The sequence below is a fragment of the Zonotrichia albicollis genome, chromosome 3 (genome assembly GCF_047830755.1).
Source record: "Zonotrichia albicollis isolate bZonAlb1 chromosome 3, bZonAlb1.hap1, whole genome shotgun sequence".
Classification (NCBI taxonomy): Eukaryota; Metazoa; Chordata; class Aves; order Passeriformes; family Passerellidae; genus Zonotrichia; species Zonotrichia albicollis.
This window is the reverse complement of record NC_133821.1, coordinates 49031474-49049278: the sequence shown is the minus strand read 5'-3', so window position 1 is coordinate 49049278 and position 17805 is coordinate 49031474. Positions and strand designations below refer to the sequence as shown.

Sequence of the window (17805 nt, the reverse complement as noted above, 5' to 3'; positions counted from 1 at the left end):
CAAGACAGCTGGGCCTATTACAGCATTTTAACCTTCAACTTTAACACACAAACCAACTGTTACGGGAACACGCCTGACAACAGATTGTACATGTAGTATTTAGGCAAAGTTATTTTGTAAGTTTGGGCGGGGGCTGACGACTGCGACAACTTTCTGAGAAATCGTCCATGTTGCTTTATGCTGAAGGGGTGCTCCTTCAAAATTAGACAAACTGAAACTAACTAAAAGCAGTATGATCAGCAACACTGCTCAAAAGCAAACAGCAGCGGGTCAGAGAATTTTTGTCTTGTGTTCTCCTCCCTGTTCCTGCAGAGAAACCTAAGATATTCACAAAGAGAAGGGGATTTGGCCTGCTCTGCATCTAAAATTTGAACATTTTTATATAATTATTTTATATATTTATTATCAACTTTTAATATATTTATTTGCAGGTTATTAGATTAAGCTGCATTGAGAAGAATATTAACTGATTTGCTAACTGCTTCAAAGTCTGATAAATAAATGGAAGCCTTATGCAACATGAGCTGAATGTTTTAGTTTAGCTGCCATTTAAGCTTATGAACCAGAACATCAGGGTTGTATTAACACTTGTGCTAGCAGATCTGTCGCTTATTTTTTTAAATTTCAGGCACCTGCAATCTCCTGCATATTAATGAAAAAAATATACTGTACCTAGGAAAGGACATTTTGATCAACTAAAGGCTACAGAGATTTCTAAATCAGTTCTTTAATCGGAATTAGGAAAAACCCACAAAGGTTCATTATTTCAACAGCTAAAGGGTTTAAAGAATTCAGCAAAGTCTGACTTCCATCTAGTGTCAGCTAGTCTGCAAATAAGTACATCCTTAAAATTCTGAATGGACTAGATGCACAATCAGTTGACATCAATTAGGAGCTTCAGACTTTTAAGTAAATGTTTAAGCAAATGCATTTCTCTCCCCAAGGCGCTGCTCTACATCTTCAGTATCGAGCCACCTCAGCCACCGTGCCAGCACAGCTGCTCTGAGATCACACAGGGAGCGAGATCACAGCTCTGATCCATCTGAAAAGCAAGCCAGCACCACACAAAAACAAACTCAAAAAAACCCTGACCGGTACAGAATATCAGCTGACCTTTTAAGTCAGAAAGTGATCCACCAGATAAGAGTATAAAGTACTGCATTATCTCCCCCTGCCTCTGCTCTGACATCAGCAGCCACTCTGATGCATTGCTCCCTCGATTACCTAGAAGTAATTTCCCAGCAAAGTAACAAGATTTTAATTGTTTGTCATGCCGGGATGCTTTTACTTTTGAAATCAAGTCTTAAAGAAACAGCAACATTTGTAAGGTTATACAACTGAAGTGTTCACTGTTCCAACTGCGAACACCCTCAGATTTCAGTGAGTTATCACACAAATTGTTTCATGGCTTATCCCTTCTAAAAAAGGGTATCCTGAGGACTTTCCCGCATGGGCACTTCCTGGAGCGCTGCAATTACAGTACACAGTATCAAAACCTGGCTCTAATATGGCCTGTGCTGAAAACACAGAAAATCCCTCCAACTACAGAAAGGAGTAAAGTAAAAGTATTCAAGTGCAGCAGCAAAACAGTTAAAAACATTTTTAAAAGCAATTTAAAAAATTTACTTCCAGGGCGCTACTCAACTATGCACCACCAAAATCATTAAAACATCAATAGCTACCTACTGCCATCCATTACCCTTCAAGAGAATGATTTTTTGCACTGAACTGAAAAGTAAAATTTACTATTTGACACCAAGTACAAAAAAAAATAAATCAATTTTCAAATTAAAAGTAACTGAAAATGTATTTTCAATTTCTACCCGCTCTTTCAAACCACAAGAATAAAACAAATAAAAAACCCTTTTCGCATTACCACACTCATTCCAACCACTAACACTGCTAAAACAACTGCAAAGATCAAAAAAGCTGCAACTTCTAGTGCCGAACTCGGACAACAGAGGTTTAAGTAACACAACTCCACTCTAACTTGCATTGTCTTGCTGTTCTCAGACATGCAGCTAGTCTGCAAAAGACACTTTCTAATGGAAGCAAGAATAACAAAGTGGAAAGGCAGTTCTGCTAACAAAGCCAGATATTATTTCTCTTTGGTGCTGTCACAGCTGTTTTGTTCATTCATGCATAAATCGTCTCAAAAATTTAAGCTTTGCTATTAAAAAGCTGTCTCCACTTCTATTAAACCTTTCCAAGAAAAACAACCAAAAGAAACAAAAACCTGGATGTTACTTTAATTGCATTGTACAGGGTTATACAGGATATTTTCTTAAGTCAAAAGTAAAAATGTAATATTGCCTACCTTTCAGCAACCCCACTCTTTTTCTTAGCAAAGCAAAGGTATATAATTCAGACTATACACATTACACCTATTACCTATTTCAGGATTCAAACAGTAATTTCAATGTCCCTCACAGACACAGATCCTCCTGCAAGCAAGACACACATGTAGCTTGTGTGGTACTTCTACTGACCTAACCAACTGCATATTGAGATTAAAAACACAAGCAGTTTTACTGTTCCTAGTAGTTTCCTAGCACTGGGTTATTAAATTTCAATGAAATGTTAAAATCAACAGGAGATTTTTGGAGTATGCATTCTGACTAAAATCAATACAGGAAAATTCACACGGCCGGAATGAGAAGTTGTGAGTTATGTTTCAATAAAGACAAGGGTCAGTGAATGAGGGCATTTCATTAGTTAACAGCTTTCCTGGCAAGGCATTTCCCCCATCTCCCCCCTCTCCCACCTCCCAACATTCCGTATAAGCAGTCAAATACAAACCATCAGTTTCCATGGCAGACTCCTGCTGTACTTCAATCAGCCTGAGCTGTCAGGACGGTCTAGTAATTAACATTAACACAGGTCTATCCTGTCAGCCACAGAAATACACCAGCATCTAATAATACATCTAACTAATAGGATACCTGCATCAGGGTGCATTCCCAAAAAGGGACAACACTTTATGGTTACAGACAGCAATTGAAGACAATTCAAATGTACTTGCTCTTCTAATGAAGTCTACACAATTCAAATCATTGTAAGCATCCCATTCCTGACCTGGCATTGCAGAGTGTACTCAGAGGAAAAAGGTTTTAATCTGAGAATGACTGAAACAGACAACCTGGTCAAAAACATCACTAACCCACAGAAGTGACCACCCATTTCATGTCTAGCCTTCTCTTCACACCCACAGCACTCATCGAACATCAGCAACTTCTTTCTATCTGTTGATGCATGTAAATTTCATTTTCATAATCAGGACATTCTAAGTGCTCTCTTAAAATCTATAGCGTTTTTCTCAGTTGGTGTTGGTTGTTTCAGGGTTTTTTTTCCAATTTTACTATAATATTAACCAACACATCTCCAGTTCTTCCCCTTGTGCGCCACAAAAGCACTGCATGCCACTCCCTAATCTAATCCGCACTTGGTCAGTTGTTTCTAACCATAGCAAGGGATTTTTATACGACACCACTTATTTTAGAAATGACTGCATTCAGTTTCAGAGGAGGAAAATGCAACTCAATTGCAATCTTAATGAACAAGTTTCACTAAACAAAAACATTAAATTCAAACAGGCCTCTCCCAGTTCAACAAGTCAGCCACTCCTGTACAGAACTAAGTCTAATGCGATGACTCTTATGTAAAAAAAAAATTAAAAATCTGAAGACAAATATTTTAACTATTAATTAATTATTGGTAAGCAACAGGGAAAAGACCACTTTCAAAGTATGAGCTTAAAATAACTGTTTTACTAACTTAAAACTTGAATCAGTTAAAAAATACCCTTTTATTTAGTTACTTGCCAGGTGACTGCAATCCTATAAATGTTGCAGATAAAGCTCCAAAAATAATGTAATTTAAAAAGAACGGAACTGTCACCATTTTAAATATTTTTCCACAAGGCAAAAAAACTGCCACACTGTTTCTTAAGTGCAATGCAGCTTTTTGGTTTGGCATTGCAAGAGGCTGTGCCAAGGTATTAAAGCCACTCCCTCCCTCCCGCCAAAAAATAACCAAACACCCACACCTCAAAATAGCTCTTACAAGGTTTCTGAATACAAGTTCTAGAAGCATTACAACATTCATAAATCAGAAAAACACCTCAGACCATTAAGTTTTAAGAGATAATTAAAGAACCAAACTCAAAAGAGTACTAACAATAAACAGCACACAAGCAATACTCCATGCTCTTGTGGCACGCTGCTTTGCCAATTTTAACATTAATACGCTAAGTTTAAAAACCAGTCTGAGACTATCTGGGCAAACATCTTTTGTAAGGCCTTTATCCCAAAGAATATTTATCCCTGAATATTGCACTAAGAAGCACATTTTCAATGAATTAATGGGGGTCCATTGCAAGATCTGATACAACTGAAAAAACCGACGCGCTTATGTGGCCAGTGCCCCTCCCTCAAATCTGACAAGTCAGCAAAACCCTAGCTAAGCACAGGCTACATTTACATAATCACAAACAATAAGGTCATGTACAAAAGTAACTAGATAACTTTCCAGGGAGAACTCATTTACAACACCAGAACACAGTTCTTCAGCTCTGTTTCACACAGACGTGGTGCTTAACACAACCAGACCGACACAAAAACTGCACTTCGGGCACTAAGCTCCCCGAGTTCACATGCACTTTTTCTCTCAGTGAGGAAACTAAACAGAGAGAGCAACATTCACCGAAAATTTACCCTCATATTGCCTACTGGATGTTTTACACTAGCTTTGTTAAACTTGGTAGACCGAAAGAGGCAGCCTATTTGATACAAAATTAGATTTATCTCAAATAGCCAGATGCATGGTTAAATTTACATTTAAAGGTAGACAGGCTTGTAAGTCACCTTCAACATAGCTTTGAAGGAAAGACATAAGTTTTTCAGGGATAGGTTACTAAGGAAAAATGAATTCTTGATAAGGTTCTCTTCAATCTCTTTTTGAAAACAGTTCAGACCACAGGTCTCATCTGTGTACATTCCGATCAGGTGCAAGAGTCTGTGCACTTACAGGTTCAAGAAAACAAAATGTAAATTTACAAATTAGACTCCTCAGATTCCAGTTAATAGTTCAGGCACATTTATTCATAGTCTGATTTAAGAATACAACTGAAGTACCTCATTAATTTCAATCTGTCAACATGCTACTGAGGAGTTTGAAATGTCCAATTCAGTTTTTAAAAACAGTGCAAGAAAACAGCTACAGCTCTCTTCACTGTCCACAAAGGGGAGCATTAAAATATATAAGTTGTCAGGAAAAAAAAAATCCAGGTTAACATCATAAAAGTTAGTATCTCAAAAGCTTAAGCAAAAAAAAAAAAAAAATCAAAAAAAATCAGGTCACATTTGATGGTGCAAACAATTACAGGAAATACAGCCTATTCCACATTCAGGAAAAGCCCTCTCTTCCCACAGGTTTGCACCAGTCTGATAAAAACAATTCAGCTTCCTAGTTATTATGATGTGCTCTTTAAACATCCTTGTTAATCCACAGAAGACTTATTTACACATAACAAGTTAAAAGCACACATATGGAAAAATAACTGTAACCTAAACAGAACTGTAACTTTCACATTTTATGAAAGCAGTTCTTAAAAAAAGGTTTCCTCAATACACTTCTTACATTTAAGCTAATCTTCAAAAACAAATGCTGCAAGACAGAGATCATCTATCAAATTAAGCAGTAAGATTTTCTGAGATCAAAAAGTAGGGTAGAGTTCAGAAAGGAAAACATGCTTTGGATAATACACACAGCATAGAAATGGACTCCAAAAAAGCAGATGTACATTCTGTAAATGAACCAGATTAGATGTACTGCTCACCTAAACCCACAGGTCTCTTTCTATCTATTGCTGCCTACAACTACAAGAAGTAACCACAGCAGAAGCCCATTTGAGTTCTCTTTTTAAATACTGGCATGTAACAATAAATAATTAATAATAAAAAAAAACTAACCTAGCATTCCAGTAGGGAAGGCAATCCCACCTTTTATTTGTTTGAATTCTTAGGGTTGTGACTTTATTTCTTCATTTTGATCAGCACACAAAATAAAAGACAATGGCTGATCATAATATTATTCTTTTCAAGAATAAACAAAACCTTCAGGAAAATGGTTGTATTATAACAAAAAAAAAATAAAAGAAAACGAAAACCTACCTAAAGCACACAACAACAAACTAGAGGAAGCAAATCAAATGACAGGGTGGAGGGGGCAAAGAGGGAATGTGAACCCTGTAGCTTTATTTTTAGATTCTATATACCTATATATACACGCACTTGCCCCAAATACTTGGTATTCTCAAGGGTGCCAGCAAACAACTGATGAAACCTTGAAATAATACACTTTTCAGTAAGCACATTAAATCCTGCAGACTTTCCCAGCAAACCTGTAGTTTGCTATTACTGAACCCTTCTGCTGGAGGATGTCAGCGGAGCACACAGTTCAGGATATTTAACACAGCCCCCACTGGTAAGCAGGATAGGTGTTTTACAGGGAAACAGCTGTTCCAACTCCTCAGCTGTTCACTGCTACTGCCTATTCCACCGATGTAATACCGCCTGTAAGCACTCAATACGTGGAGGTCCATGCAAACACAGATACCTGCACAAATCCACCATTATTTTGTCATTCTTTGGCGTCTTCTACCAGACTTGATCATTTTACTGCCCGAGTCAATAGCGGTGCTCGCGGACACACGCCTCAGAAAAAAAAATAACTGGCGCCCCTTAGTGTTCAAATTCTGAAGTCTTGAAGCAATTTACTAGATTTGCATGAAACTTTTTTTTTCAACATTCCAAAAAGTTTTCTGCCTCCACAATACTTCCACCCATTTGCCAACGTAAACAGGAAAAGCAGAAAAGCTTAAAGGGATAGCAGGCTTCTTCCAGAGACCATTTAGGAACACAGATTATATTTTATTTGCTTTTCTTTTGAAGACCAGAGCGAAGAATAGTTCCAACGCAGTCCTTAAACTTTTGTAAGCAAGAGTCACGAGAGTCCTCGTTTTGGAACTCCAATACTTTGCAAACAGACTTCCAGTGTTTTCAGTATTTCAAAATATATAAAAAGACATAAGTATTTTGGGAATTTCTTTTTCACTGTCCTTTTTGCGTCGGGAAATGTTTTTCTTCCTTTTGTTCTCTGAAAAAAAAACAACAGCTTCAGGCCTCCTCTGGCCAAATACATACAGTTGAAGAGATTCAAGAATTTAAAAATCCGTGATCAAACCTCTGGAAGGTTCATTTGTCCTATAAAGAAGGAGTCTTCCCGGTCAAATTTCTTCTTGATGTTTATTGTAAATCTAACTATTCCAAAGAGTCTGCTCACTGTGGTGACCAAGAACGTAAGTTCTAAAATAGTTCTGCTCTTCACGTCCATACTTGCTCCCATATAAATTCAAACTCCTCCAAGTATCTTGCAAATAAAAATAGACTCTCCCATTATAATGCTTCCCACAATCCGGATTCTTCACCGTTTGTTTGGGTTTCTTTAAATTCCTCTATCACTTATTTCAGAAGGTAGCATTTTCTCGACATGCTATTTTTACGTCGTACTACAGTCGCTATCTCATTTTTACAGTCTTGGCAGAGGGCGGGGAGCTGTTCTACCAAATATAACCAGTTCTTTCATCTTCCGAGGTCAACAACTTCCCAAACTTCTTTTAGCGAAGAGGAATACATCCGCAAACAAGAACCCTAACTCAAAATCTCGAAAATCAGTACTTCGTACTAACAAACCCAACAAGTTCAAACTGTATAAATTATTTATGGTCATATCATATTCTACAAAGCTACCAAATACGATTAAACAAACAGGTCTAAGTCTCCAGAAAGCCTAGGTTTAAAGACATAAAAAAAGAAATGCCTTCGACAAGAAAAACAAACCTGTGAACCCGAATACAAGGCGAATTTAACATACTAAGAACAAGTGTTTCACCTAATTTTTGATACACAGTGGGTCTGTTACTGCAGTGGGAAAAAGTATGGGACACAGGAAGTTCCCAGCTCGTACTTTTCTTGGTAATTTCTAAACCGTGATTGTTTATTTGTGAAATCTTAACCCTAAACAAAGTTACTAGGGGAAAAACTGGGGGCGTAGGGGGGGCCTCGCCCCGTGCCAGGAGAGGGTGCGAGGCTGGGGTGGACGTTTGGCAGGAGCAGACCAGGCAATTTCGTAACCCTTTTTGTTTCTCCCCCTTCACTAAAAGTCACACGTAGGAGTCTTTCAAGTTCAGTTTCTTTAAAAGGTAAGGATAGCTGAGACAAGAATTTGCTCCCTTCCCTTGCGATATAGGAAAATCATAATTAGTTTGCGGCCAGTTCGGGGTGGGGTAGATCTGGAGCAGAAGAAAGAGCTCAGCCCCCCTCCGCCTTAGTCATTCAAGTCCAAGCAGCTTCCCGAAGAGCCAAATCTCGAAACCAAACACCCGCCGCCCCCTCGGCGGGGGCCCTGGGGCCGGGCGGCGGAGCGCTCCGAGGGCGCCGGAAGGACCCCAGTGTCCCCCGCCGCCGCGGGAGGGAGCGATGGAGGGAGGGGAGCGCCAGCCGCCAGCCAGCCTTTCCCCTCCTCCCTGCCTTCCCCCAGAGCGCATTCCTGAGCTCCTCTCCTCGCTCCCTCCCCTCCGTGCTGTAGTTACCCTTCCCCCGGTTTAAGGAGATAGTGCGGAAAAGGGTAAAAAGAAAAAGAAGGAAAAATAAAGGGGAAAACCCCCCGGGGGGATCGGGGACCCGCGCGGCCGGGGCTGCCTCTCCCCTCCCACTCGCTTCCCGAGTCCCCCGGCACCGCGCGGCGGCGGCGGCCAGGGCGGGGAGAGCCCGCACTTCCCCTTTGTTTTCGGCTCCCCAGCCGGGGCCGGGAGCGTGCGGGGAGCAGCGGGGAGAGCGGAACAGGCCCCGGGCCGCCCCCGCCGCCCGGCCGGGCCGGGGCGGGGGACCGAGCGGGATCCCCGGGCCCGGGGAGGCAGGGCAGGGCGGAGGGGGCGGCCGGGCGAGCGCTTTTACCTTCGTCCAGCAGCCTCTCGAGGTGGTTGAAGATCCCGCAGAAGTTGGGGAGGCTGCTCATCAGCTTCTTGTCGTTCATCAGCTGCATCAGGTAATCGGGGCTCGGCTTCGGCTTCTCCTTGGTTTCCATTTCCCCAACCATATTCCAAGCCCGCGCAGAGACGGCGAGCGCCCGCAGCAGCTCTGCCGAGCAACGCGACCGCGGCACGGGGCGCCCGGCTGGATCCGGGCGGGCAGGGAGGCGGTGGGGGAGGGGAGGGGGCGGGGAGGGGAGCTTCCCCGAGGAAGGAGGAGAAGGAGGAGGATTCAAATCCGGAGACAAACGCAGACCCGCCGCTGAGTCCCAGGGACCGAGGAAAAAAAAAAAAAAAAAGAAAAAAAAAAAAAAGAGGAAACTCAGTAGAAACCCCCGTGCGGGCTGCGCCCTCCTCTCCGGGCACAAGGACCCGCCGCCGCCTCTCGGTGCCGCCGCCGCCGCTTCCCTGCTCCGTGCGCCCTCGGCCGGCGCAGTCCTCGGTGTGTCCCCCCCTCCTTCTCGTCCTCCTCCTCCCGCGCACACACACGCTGAGCCCGGTTCTCCTCTCGGCGCTGCCCCCTGTCTCCGCGGCGGGGGAGGGAGGGAGGGGACGCGCGGGGCGCTGCTGGCGCGGCTGCCGCTTCCGAGGAGCCGCCGCCGGTGTCTCCCCGCTGTTGCCGCCGCTGCCGCTGTTGTTGCCGCCGCGCTGCGCCTGGCGTGTGTCCTCCTCCTCCTCTCCGCCTCCCGCCCGCCCGCCCGCCCTCCCGCCGCCGCTGCTGCTGCTGCTGCTGCCGCCGCCGCCTGTGGCTGCTGAGTCTCAGCCCCGCCGCCGCCTCCTCACTTCTCCTCAGTTCGCTCCGGAGTTCGCTTCAGTTCAGGCTGCGCTGGCAGCAGCGGCGGCGGCGGCAGGAGGGGAGGGGGCAGGGCCCGCGGGGGTGGGACACGCCGGGGGCGGGACCAGGGGCGGGGCGGCCGCTGCCCGGCGGCGGCGGCAGCGCCGCTTGGCGGAGCCACAGCTGTCCCTCCCTCCCGCCTTCCCTCCCTTCCGCTCCGGGGCCCCGGGGCGGCGGCGGGGGGATAGCCGGCTTCCCGTGCTGCTCCCGCCCGGCCCGCCGCGCGGAAACACGCGCGCGCGCACGGAACTCTCCCAAACAAAGTCGCGTCGCGGCACCTCCGGGGCGGGGACGCGTCACGTGCGCTCTCCTCCCGGGGGCGGGGAGAGCCGCGCCGGGGCGCGCGCGCTCCCGCCGCTCCGCGCGGCCCCGGTGTCGCGTGGCGGCGGGCAGCGGGCGGGGGGGGGCAGGTGTGCGCGGGGGCTGCGGCCGCGCTTGCGCGCACGGGCGGTGGGCGGCGCGGACGGCGCGAGAAGCGATTCCCGGTCGGTCCCGGGGCCCGGCGGGGAGCGCGGGGAAGCCGCCGGAGTGCCCCGGCTGCCAGACGCCAGCCGCCGACCGGCTCCGCGGGGTGGGGGGACGAGGAGGGACAAGCGGGGCTGCCGGCGGGGGCACGGGAGCGTCGGGTGGCCGCGGGCGGGGCGCAGAGCGGGCCGGGGTCCGTCGGCGCTGCCCCGGGCGGGCACGGCCGGCCCGTTCCCCCGAGCGCGCAGCGCCTGCCCCGGCCGGCAGCCCGGGCCGCATCCCGGCCCGCCGAGCGAGCTCCTTCCCGCCCGAGCCTTCCCGGCAGGGCTGCGCGCCGCCCTCGTTGCTTGTAGGGCAGCGCCGCGTTTTGGCACCGGCCGTGGCTTGTTTGACGGGTTTGGATGGGAGACGTGACGGAGCAGCGGTGTCCGGCAGCCAGAACCAAACTAACGTGCTCCATCCACTGCAGCCGCAGAGGCAAAGCATTGCTTGTACGTATTCCTCCTTCCCCACGCTGCTACTCGGTGCTCTTAGTTGGTGCTTAGCACTTCGGAGGCTGGCAGGAAGCTTTGAGGCAGTTCGCGGTAGCTTGCCAAAGCTTTTGTAACAAAGCTGGATAAAAATCGCTGCATTCTTCACGTAGCTCGCCGAAAACAGTCGTATTTCATAGGTCTAGGTGTAAAGTCTAGCTATTGCTTGAAATCTGTAAAAAATTCAAATGCATTTCAATACATACTCCACAGTATTTGAAGATACTTCCAGTGTTAGGATAATGGCAACGAACAATGCTTCCTAAACTGAAAAGAAACAGACACACGTCATCTTGACAGGTGTACAGTGTCACTGGGTATTGTCAAGCAGTGTTAACTCTGCTTTTCCTGAAAGATGTGCATCGACAAAAATATAGAGAATGCGTAGTTCTCATAACAGTAACAATGCCTTGGGTTATTGCATTATGTCCAGTGTTCATTGTCTATTCCCCTTTAAACAGGCAGACAGAACTCATTGTTTGGACATTGGAGTTTTTATGTCATTTCAGGGTTTTGTTTACATTAGTGGAAATTAACGGCTTATTAAGGTAAGTCAGTCTTACTGCTTCCATCCTTAAAAAATTGTATATTTGGTAAGAAAATACTATCCTTGTTATCAAGGAATAGCAGTGTTGCAAACCATTATTTTAAATATAGATTCTTAGTTCATCAATAGCTTGCCCACAGCACACCGCAGTATGCTTATGGATGACAAAACAATGCGGTTTCTATTTAGTAACATGATTGTTTGCTCTCTTCTAACCTTGTCTTAAGATTGTGACAAGCTAAAATACAACTTTACATGCTTAACAAAATTGCCATCGTTTGGTTTCTTGTAGACCAGTCTGGACAATGATGCATTTTTGTAGCCCTTTGCTTGCTAATTTTTAGCTGGTGAGTGAAGGCTCTTGTTAACCCTGAGAAACCACGCTGTCAAATCCTCCCATTTGATTAAGGGCATCTGCTGAACAGCAAGCTTTCCTCTTAAAATTAGGTGAATGTAGATGATGTTGGAATAATTGTTCTGGACTGATGATTCTCACACTAAAAATAGCATATGGAGACTTTTCAGCAGATTTGGTGCAGCTGTTCCTATACCACTTGATTATTGCTTCCTGCACATAAAGAGTTTGCAGTGCTCAAATGTAAGCAGACAATATAAGGTAAGAAATACCAGCACAATTTGTTGTGTACTAACACCAGTAATCTACTAATGGGAACAATATCGTTTGTCCTAAGGTATTTTGTGCTTATTTAATGAAAACTGAGATGGTGCACACCAACACTTGTGGAATCATTCATGCCAGTGCAATGCAAAATTCAAGCTCTAGTTTGCTCGGTTGTTAAGCTGAATTATTTTCTCAGTCAGAAACAGAACAGAAATTGATGCAAAGCTATGTGATGAAGCTGCCCTTTTAATTAGGCATAAATGACAGGAAAAGTTCTCATCCTTGATTTTTTCCATAAATACTTCAAAACTCTGAATTTAAGTCTTTATAAAAAAGCCCTTGGAAAAGTGGAATGTTTTAGTAAAATGCAAAAAAGCTCATCATTGGTTTCAGATAGATACCAGGTTGATTTGCCTTTCTTAGCAAGTATACAGCAAAAACCAAAAACATTACCTGAAAGCCCCTCTCAGCATACCTTATGTTCTGCTCTTCACATTCCCACACTCCCACATTGTATAAAAGGGTGTTTTAAGAATTCCTGGGAGAATAAAGTTTAATTAATTCAGGTTAAAGAGCTGTGAGAAGGAATAGCTCCCATCAAGACTGGCATGACTACAGCCTGATCTATTAAAACAGTAGAAATCCTTTTGCACTCTTAATTTTACAGCTTTCCCATGGGGAAGGAAGGCTGGGGGGAGGACAAGGTACAGGCCTGGGTCAACAGGTTCTGTGGATATGGGGGAGAGGTTGTGTGGTGTTGATATCGGGGAGGGGGCAGGGAGGCAGAGGTTGCTTAGTCTGTTCAAGATAACCAGGTCTTGTGGTCTTGTAAGGTTCTCTTGGTAACTACCCACTGTCTCAACTTCTATCTAGATGCAAGCAGAAATGCCTATCTTCAGCTGTGTTTTCATCTAGGTGGCCCTTCTTGTATCATGTAACCTGTACTACTCTCCAAGTTTCTCTTTTAAGGTGAAGTTTTATTGCATTAATCTAATCTCAAAGTTAGAAGAATTATGATAATGCCAGCAGCAGCCTCTGTGTATTACAGTAAAGGCCTGCAATGATCATAAAAAGCAAATTCAATTACTGCTATAATGTTCATAGCTGATAATACCTTTGGAAATAGAGGCAAAGGCTAATGACTACTGGGAAGCATGCTCTTTTAAAAGTGTTGGCTGTTACTTCCAGTGTCTCTGTTGGCCAAATCATAAGCATAGGCTGCTGGATGTCATCTGCCTTCTGTGATGCTGTCTGTAACAGGAAGGTATTAATATGCTGTACTGCTCTTCTTTAGGGAAAGAAGCAATTCTTCACTCACCCATTACAGTCTCTTGAAAAAAAATATATTGTGTGTGTGATTCAGTACAGAATCATTCATGGTGTACAAAGAGTATAGTACTGTAATCAAACATGCCCAAAAACAGATGTACATCTGAAATACATTTATCTCTGCAAAGTGATAAATGCCTTAACAGAGTATGGTCTAGAGCCAAACTAAAAATCTCAAGGACCAATTACGTGAAGATTCTTTGTTTTGTTTGACAATAAAAACATATTTTCCTTGACATTTTAGCAAACTGACTTTTCAACTTTTCAAGCAGAAACTATAGTAGTGTGTCATTCAAAGAAGTAAGCAGATGATGTAGTGTTCAAAAGGGACATGTCCAAGCATTCTGTGTAATCCTGGAAGAGATAATGCCTGTAATTGTTCAGTAGGGTTGTTATGTGATTGCTGAAGAGCTGAAAGATGAAGGTTTTAAGCACACCTCTAGTCTGGAAGGATTCAGATTTGTATCTCTTATACTTTAAAAGCTACTTTGAGCTGTACAACAACTGTGAAGAAGGGTGTAAACCATAATATCAACCCCTGGTAGAACTGGCTCTTCCTCAGTCTGGAATAAAGGAGCCAGAAGAGATACCTTTGTGATTCATCCTCTTAAACAAGAGTAGGAAGAGCTACATTCTCTTTGTTCCTGTGGTTGTGTATTAATTATGCAGTCATTAATCTGGGGAGAAAAGACAACACTAAGTGAAACAAAAGTTTTTTTCCTCTTTTGACCTAAATCTTGTACCTGTCAGCTTTCTTGATAAGGTGTGTGTTTCATATACCTAAAGTCACTGTTACAGGACACTGTTACGTGGATAGGACAGAGGGGACTAAATTCTGCTTGATAAAATACTAAGCATTTTGTGTAACTCTCAGTAGTTAGGGAGGGCAGGGGTACCTCTGTATTGGGTTTCACCTTGTCTACCTGCCAGAGAGTTAAGCACGGGAAAGATGTAAATCAGTGTATACTAGAGTGTATTACAGCTGTGTTCAAGATTATCATAGAATTACTGCTTATGCGATTGCACTTTTGAATAGATAAATTCCATGGGTTTCCATGGCTGTACATGCAGTTTCTTTAAGTGCTAGGCAGACATTTTTCTAGAAAAGAGAGCCTTCTAGTAAGAAGAAAGGTGTGTCTGTCTAGAGAGGGTGGTGCTTCTGCTGTGCTCTTGAGAAATTTCTGTGCATTAAAAACAAAGTTTAGATGGGTTTCATTTCTCACTGTCCCGTAGGAGATGAAAATGAGGTCTCAGGTATGTCTGTTTTATTACAGCATTGTTGAGAAAGGTTGAAAATGGTTAGAAGGAGGAAAGGAAAAGCAATCTGACAAGGCATAGAAAAGAAAAAAATGCTACCAGTTCCAGAGAGAAAACTAAATTGAGGTACTGCATTGTAACTATAAAATTTACCCACTTTATCATCTTCATAGCAGCACTTAAAAGACAGGGAGGGCAGCAACACTATTTACAGAACATATTTGAATCTTGTATTTTGAAGGTATGTTTTGCCTCTAAACTCATAACATTCCTACACCTTATCACTTATAAACACTTGCATTGTTTTAGTGCATTTTACATGTGGATTATCAATAACTGATGCTCCTCCTAGGTCAATAAAAGAAGCCAACTAATTTCTTGAAACACACCACGCAGTGTTTTCCCAGTCTTTCTAGCCCTATGGCTTCAGTTAGGGTGCTAGGATATGACACCTTTCCATTTCTGTCACAAAATTATTACCTTAGCTGTGTAGCTCTGTGCTGACATAGGGGGGAATTTCAAGTGGCTTCTGGCCTGTCCCTTTTGGTAGCCAGCCCATGCCCCACATTGCCAAGTGGGAGTAGCAGTGAGTGTGCATTACTGTAAATGCTGCCCAGATTTATGGGGCACTGAACTAACTGACCGTTGCTAAATATAATACCTGCCATGGAAGTCCAGCTAATGCACATTCAAGTTTAAAAAATCACAGTATTATATCTGGAAATTTGGAATATTAAGACCATTATTTCAGACATATTTGGGGTTTTTTACCTTCTTTGTTTGGGACTACGTGCCTAAGTTTAAAACTGTCCAGGATAACATTCGGCATTTTAATTGATGCAGTCATCTTAATTACAGTAGGGCCCTCAGCAGCTTTTTAAAATTTGCTACCTACAGCTAAAAATACAGTGTTGGAAAGACATACTTGTCTGTAAGATACATAACCAGTATTTTTACTTTTCACCGTAGTGAGAAGTGTTTCCAATTAAACAGTAGGATTAAAATAATAAAAATAAATAGTTCATATCTGGGAAATTTGCAGATTATGTTGGCCACCACAGTGGCAAAGAGCTGACAACTAAAGAAGCAGGTAAGTTTTGTTTTTCAGGTACACCGTGTTTTGGTAAAGTACCAGAGTGTATTGGTTACTGTGAAATATGAATGTTTTCAGTCTTAACTTTGTAAATAGATTTAAATAAGCCATTCTTCTCAATTACTACTAAAACAGAATTTAAAATGCAGCTGAAGCATTAATTTAACTTTTCTTTTTAATGTGTGAAATGTGAATGCATATGTATATTGACTTAACACTGTGGGATTGCTAGTGATGTGTTGCATATGGTTCTTAATGTTCAGTACTTACAGAGCAGCACTTCTTACAAAAGGAGCATATATTTAACTGGACAGAAAACATCTGAACAAATTATAAGAAAACTTCAGCCTTTTTTAAAACTGTGTTAATGAGCAAGCAACATTTGTATTGCTTGGCCTTCTAAGAAAATGCAATTAATCAGTCTGAAAAGGCCAGAGTTTGTTTTTTCTTTTTTACTAGAAGTCTTCTTTTTCTACCTGCTGAAAACACTATATTTTCCAAGTCTTTATTAAATGTAAATCCTTGTTTTAATGGTGAAGAGAAATATGTGGCGCTCCAAAGCTGTGAGAAGAGACAGGGACTAGGTGGTACGAGTGTTGAAGGCTTCTGGAGATGAGACAGAGTTGCTCAACAGTGTTCATCCCTAGCAGAGGACAGAGCAGTGCTACAGTGGTTGTTGATTACCCACACAAAGACCATTGTGCTTCCATGCTGTGGTATTCTCAGAGGCTCTTTTTTCATCTGTCCATTGCTATTTGTGCCTTTTCTCCAAAAGGAAACGACTGTGTTCAATTTCTTGATATTTTCTAATGGTCCTTTTTCACTTTAGGAAACCTAAACTCTGTTTTGATTGTGGATGAGTCATTGTCTCTCATTTGTTCCTCCTACCCACAGTCTTTCTGTTGAGTGTGGGAGATTTTTCCTGGAATATAGTAGCCACATATATTTGAATTGTCATGTGCCCTGGAACCCATTTCAGTGTTTCCTACTCTTCAGAAGCTATGAAACACTTTGTAGGCAAATACTTCAAGTTGCTTGGATGAAAGACATTATAAAATTGCAGGGAATTATTGCTTAAGCACTCAGATAAATTCAGAATTTCCGTATAGAATCAGGAAGCATCCCAGATCTCATGCTGTCTTTGTTGGAATTTGAAGGCTGGTGCATTGTAAGTCCCTGTTTGACTGTCACTAGAGCTCAAAGGCCAAATCATAACAATCAGTAAAACATGACTCTTGGGCTCAGAGCCAAAAGGTGGACATTGCTGGGTTGTTTGCTTATCTAGGAGGTCTGGCTCGATTTGAGCTGCAGTCACTTTATACAAGATGGTATCATCCTATATAGCCAATGCTAAATCTAATTATTGTTTAGAGCAAATTCATTGCTTGATCCTAGTAAGTCACTGTTACAAGTTCATAAGCACAAGAAAGGATAGGATTCACTTGCCTTTTGGTATCCCACTTGAATCTCCAGGAGTTCACTTTAGTCTCGTAGTTTTTGCAAGGCATTTCCCTGCTCTGTGCAGATGTGTTCTGCTCCTTTTGGATGTCTGGAGTGGCCATTGCAAACTGTTGAGCCATCAGCTGCATCTCACTGTAAACACACAGAAACATTTTCTGTTAACCACTTCTGTTCTTGGCATAGTTTGAACAACAACTTGGGTTCAGAATTCTGACAAGAACAAAATGACTCTGTTGAACGTAATGCAGTCATTCCCTAGCTTTGACTTTCAGAAGTGTGTTAATATTTTAAATTCACCTAGCCATTGTGTTGGCCAGACCACAGAGTAGAGGCACAGGGGAATAAGCTGAAAAGTTCTCTGTGGTGTAGAGACAAATACATGCAAAAATCACTGCAGCTAAATTTGCAGTGTCAGGAAATCCCACTTTACACTGCTGCCCATTCTCAAATTCTTAATTTATTTTTTTTTTTACTGTTCTTAGTGTAAAACGTTTTGTGTTTGGTCTCAGATTATGACTGAAATAGAGGGAAGGGAAATAAAATGCCTTTCTTGTAGATTAAAACTACTTCTGTAAAGA

The 17805-nt window shown here is 43.0% G+C and overlaps 1 protein-coding gene across 10 annotated transcripts in view; it reads right to left on the bottom strand.

The window, feature by feature from the left end:
* Nucleotides 1-9583, bottom strand: part of QKI (QKI, KH domain containing RNA binding) — a 171468-nt gene extending 161885 nt beyond the window's left edge. For 5 of the 10 annotated variants that reach the window (XM_074537362.1, XM_074537363.1, XM_074537364.1 and 2 more), the window contains exon 1: nucleotides 9015-9583. In XM_074537362.1, the coding sequence (XP_074393463.1) occupies nucleotides 9015-9156 (142 nt within the window). In that variant the 5' untranslated portion in view covers nucleotides 9157-9583. Of the gene's footprint in view, nucleotides 1-2799; nucleotides 2828-3821; nucleotides 3916-6615; nucleotides 7066-9014 lie in introns of those variants that run through there. The other 5 variants (XM_074537360.1, XM_074537359.1, XM_074537361.1 and 2 more) reach the window with 3 other exon arrangements.
* Between the last annotated feature and the right edge of the window lie 8222 nt (nucleotides 9584-17805).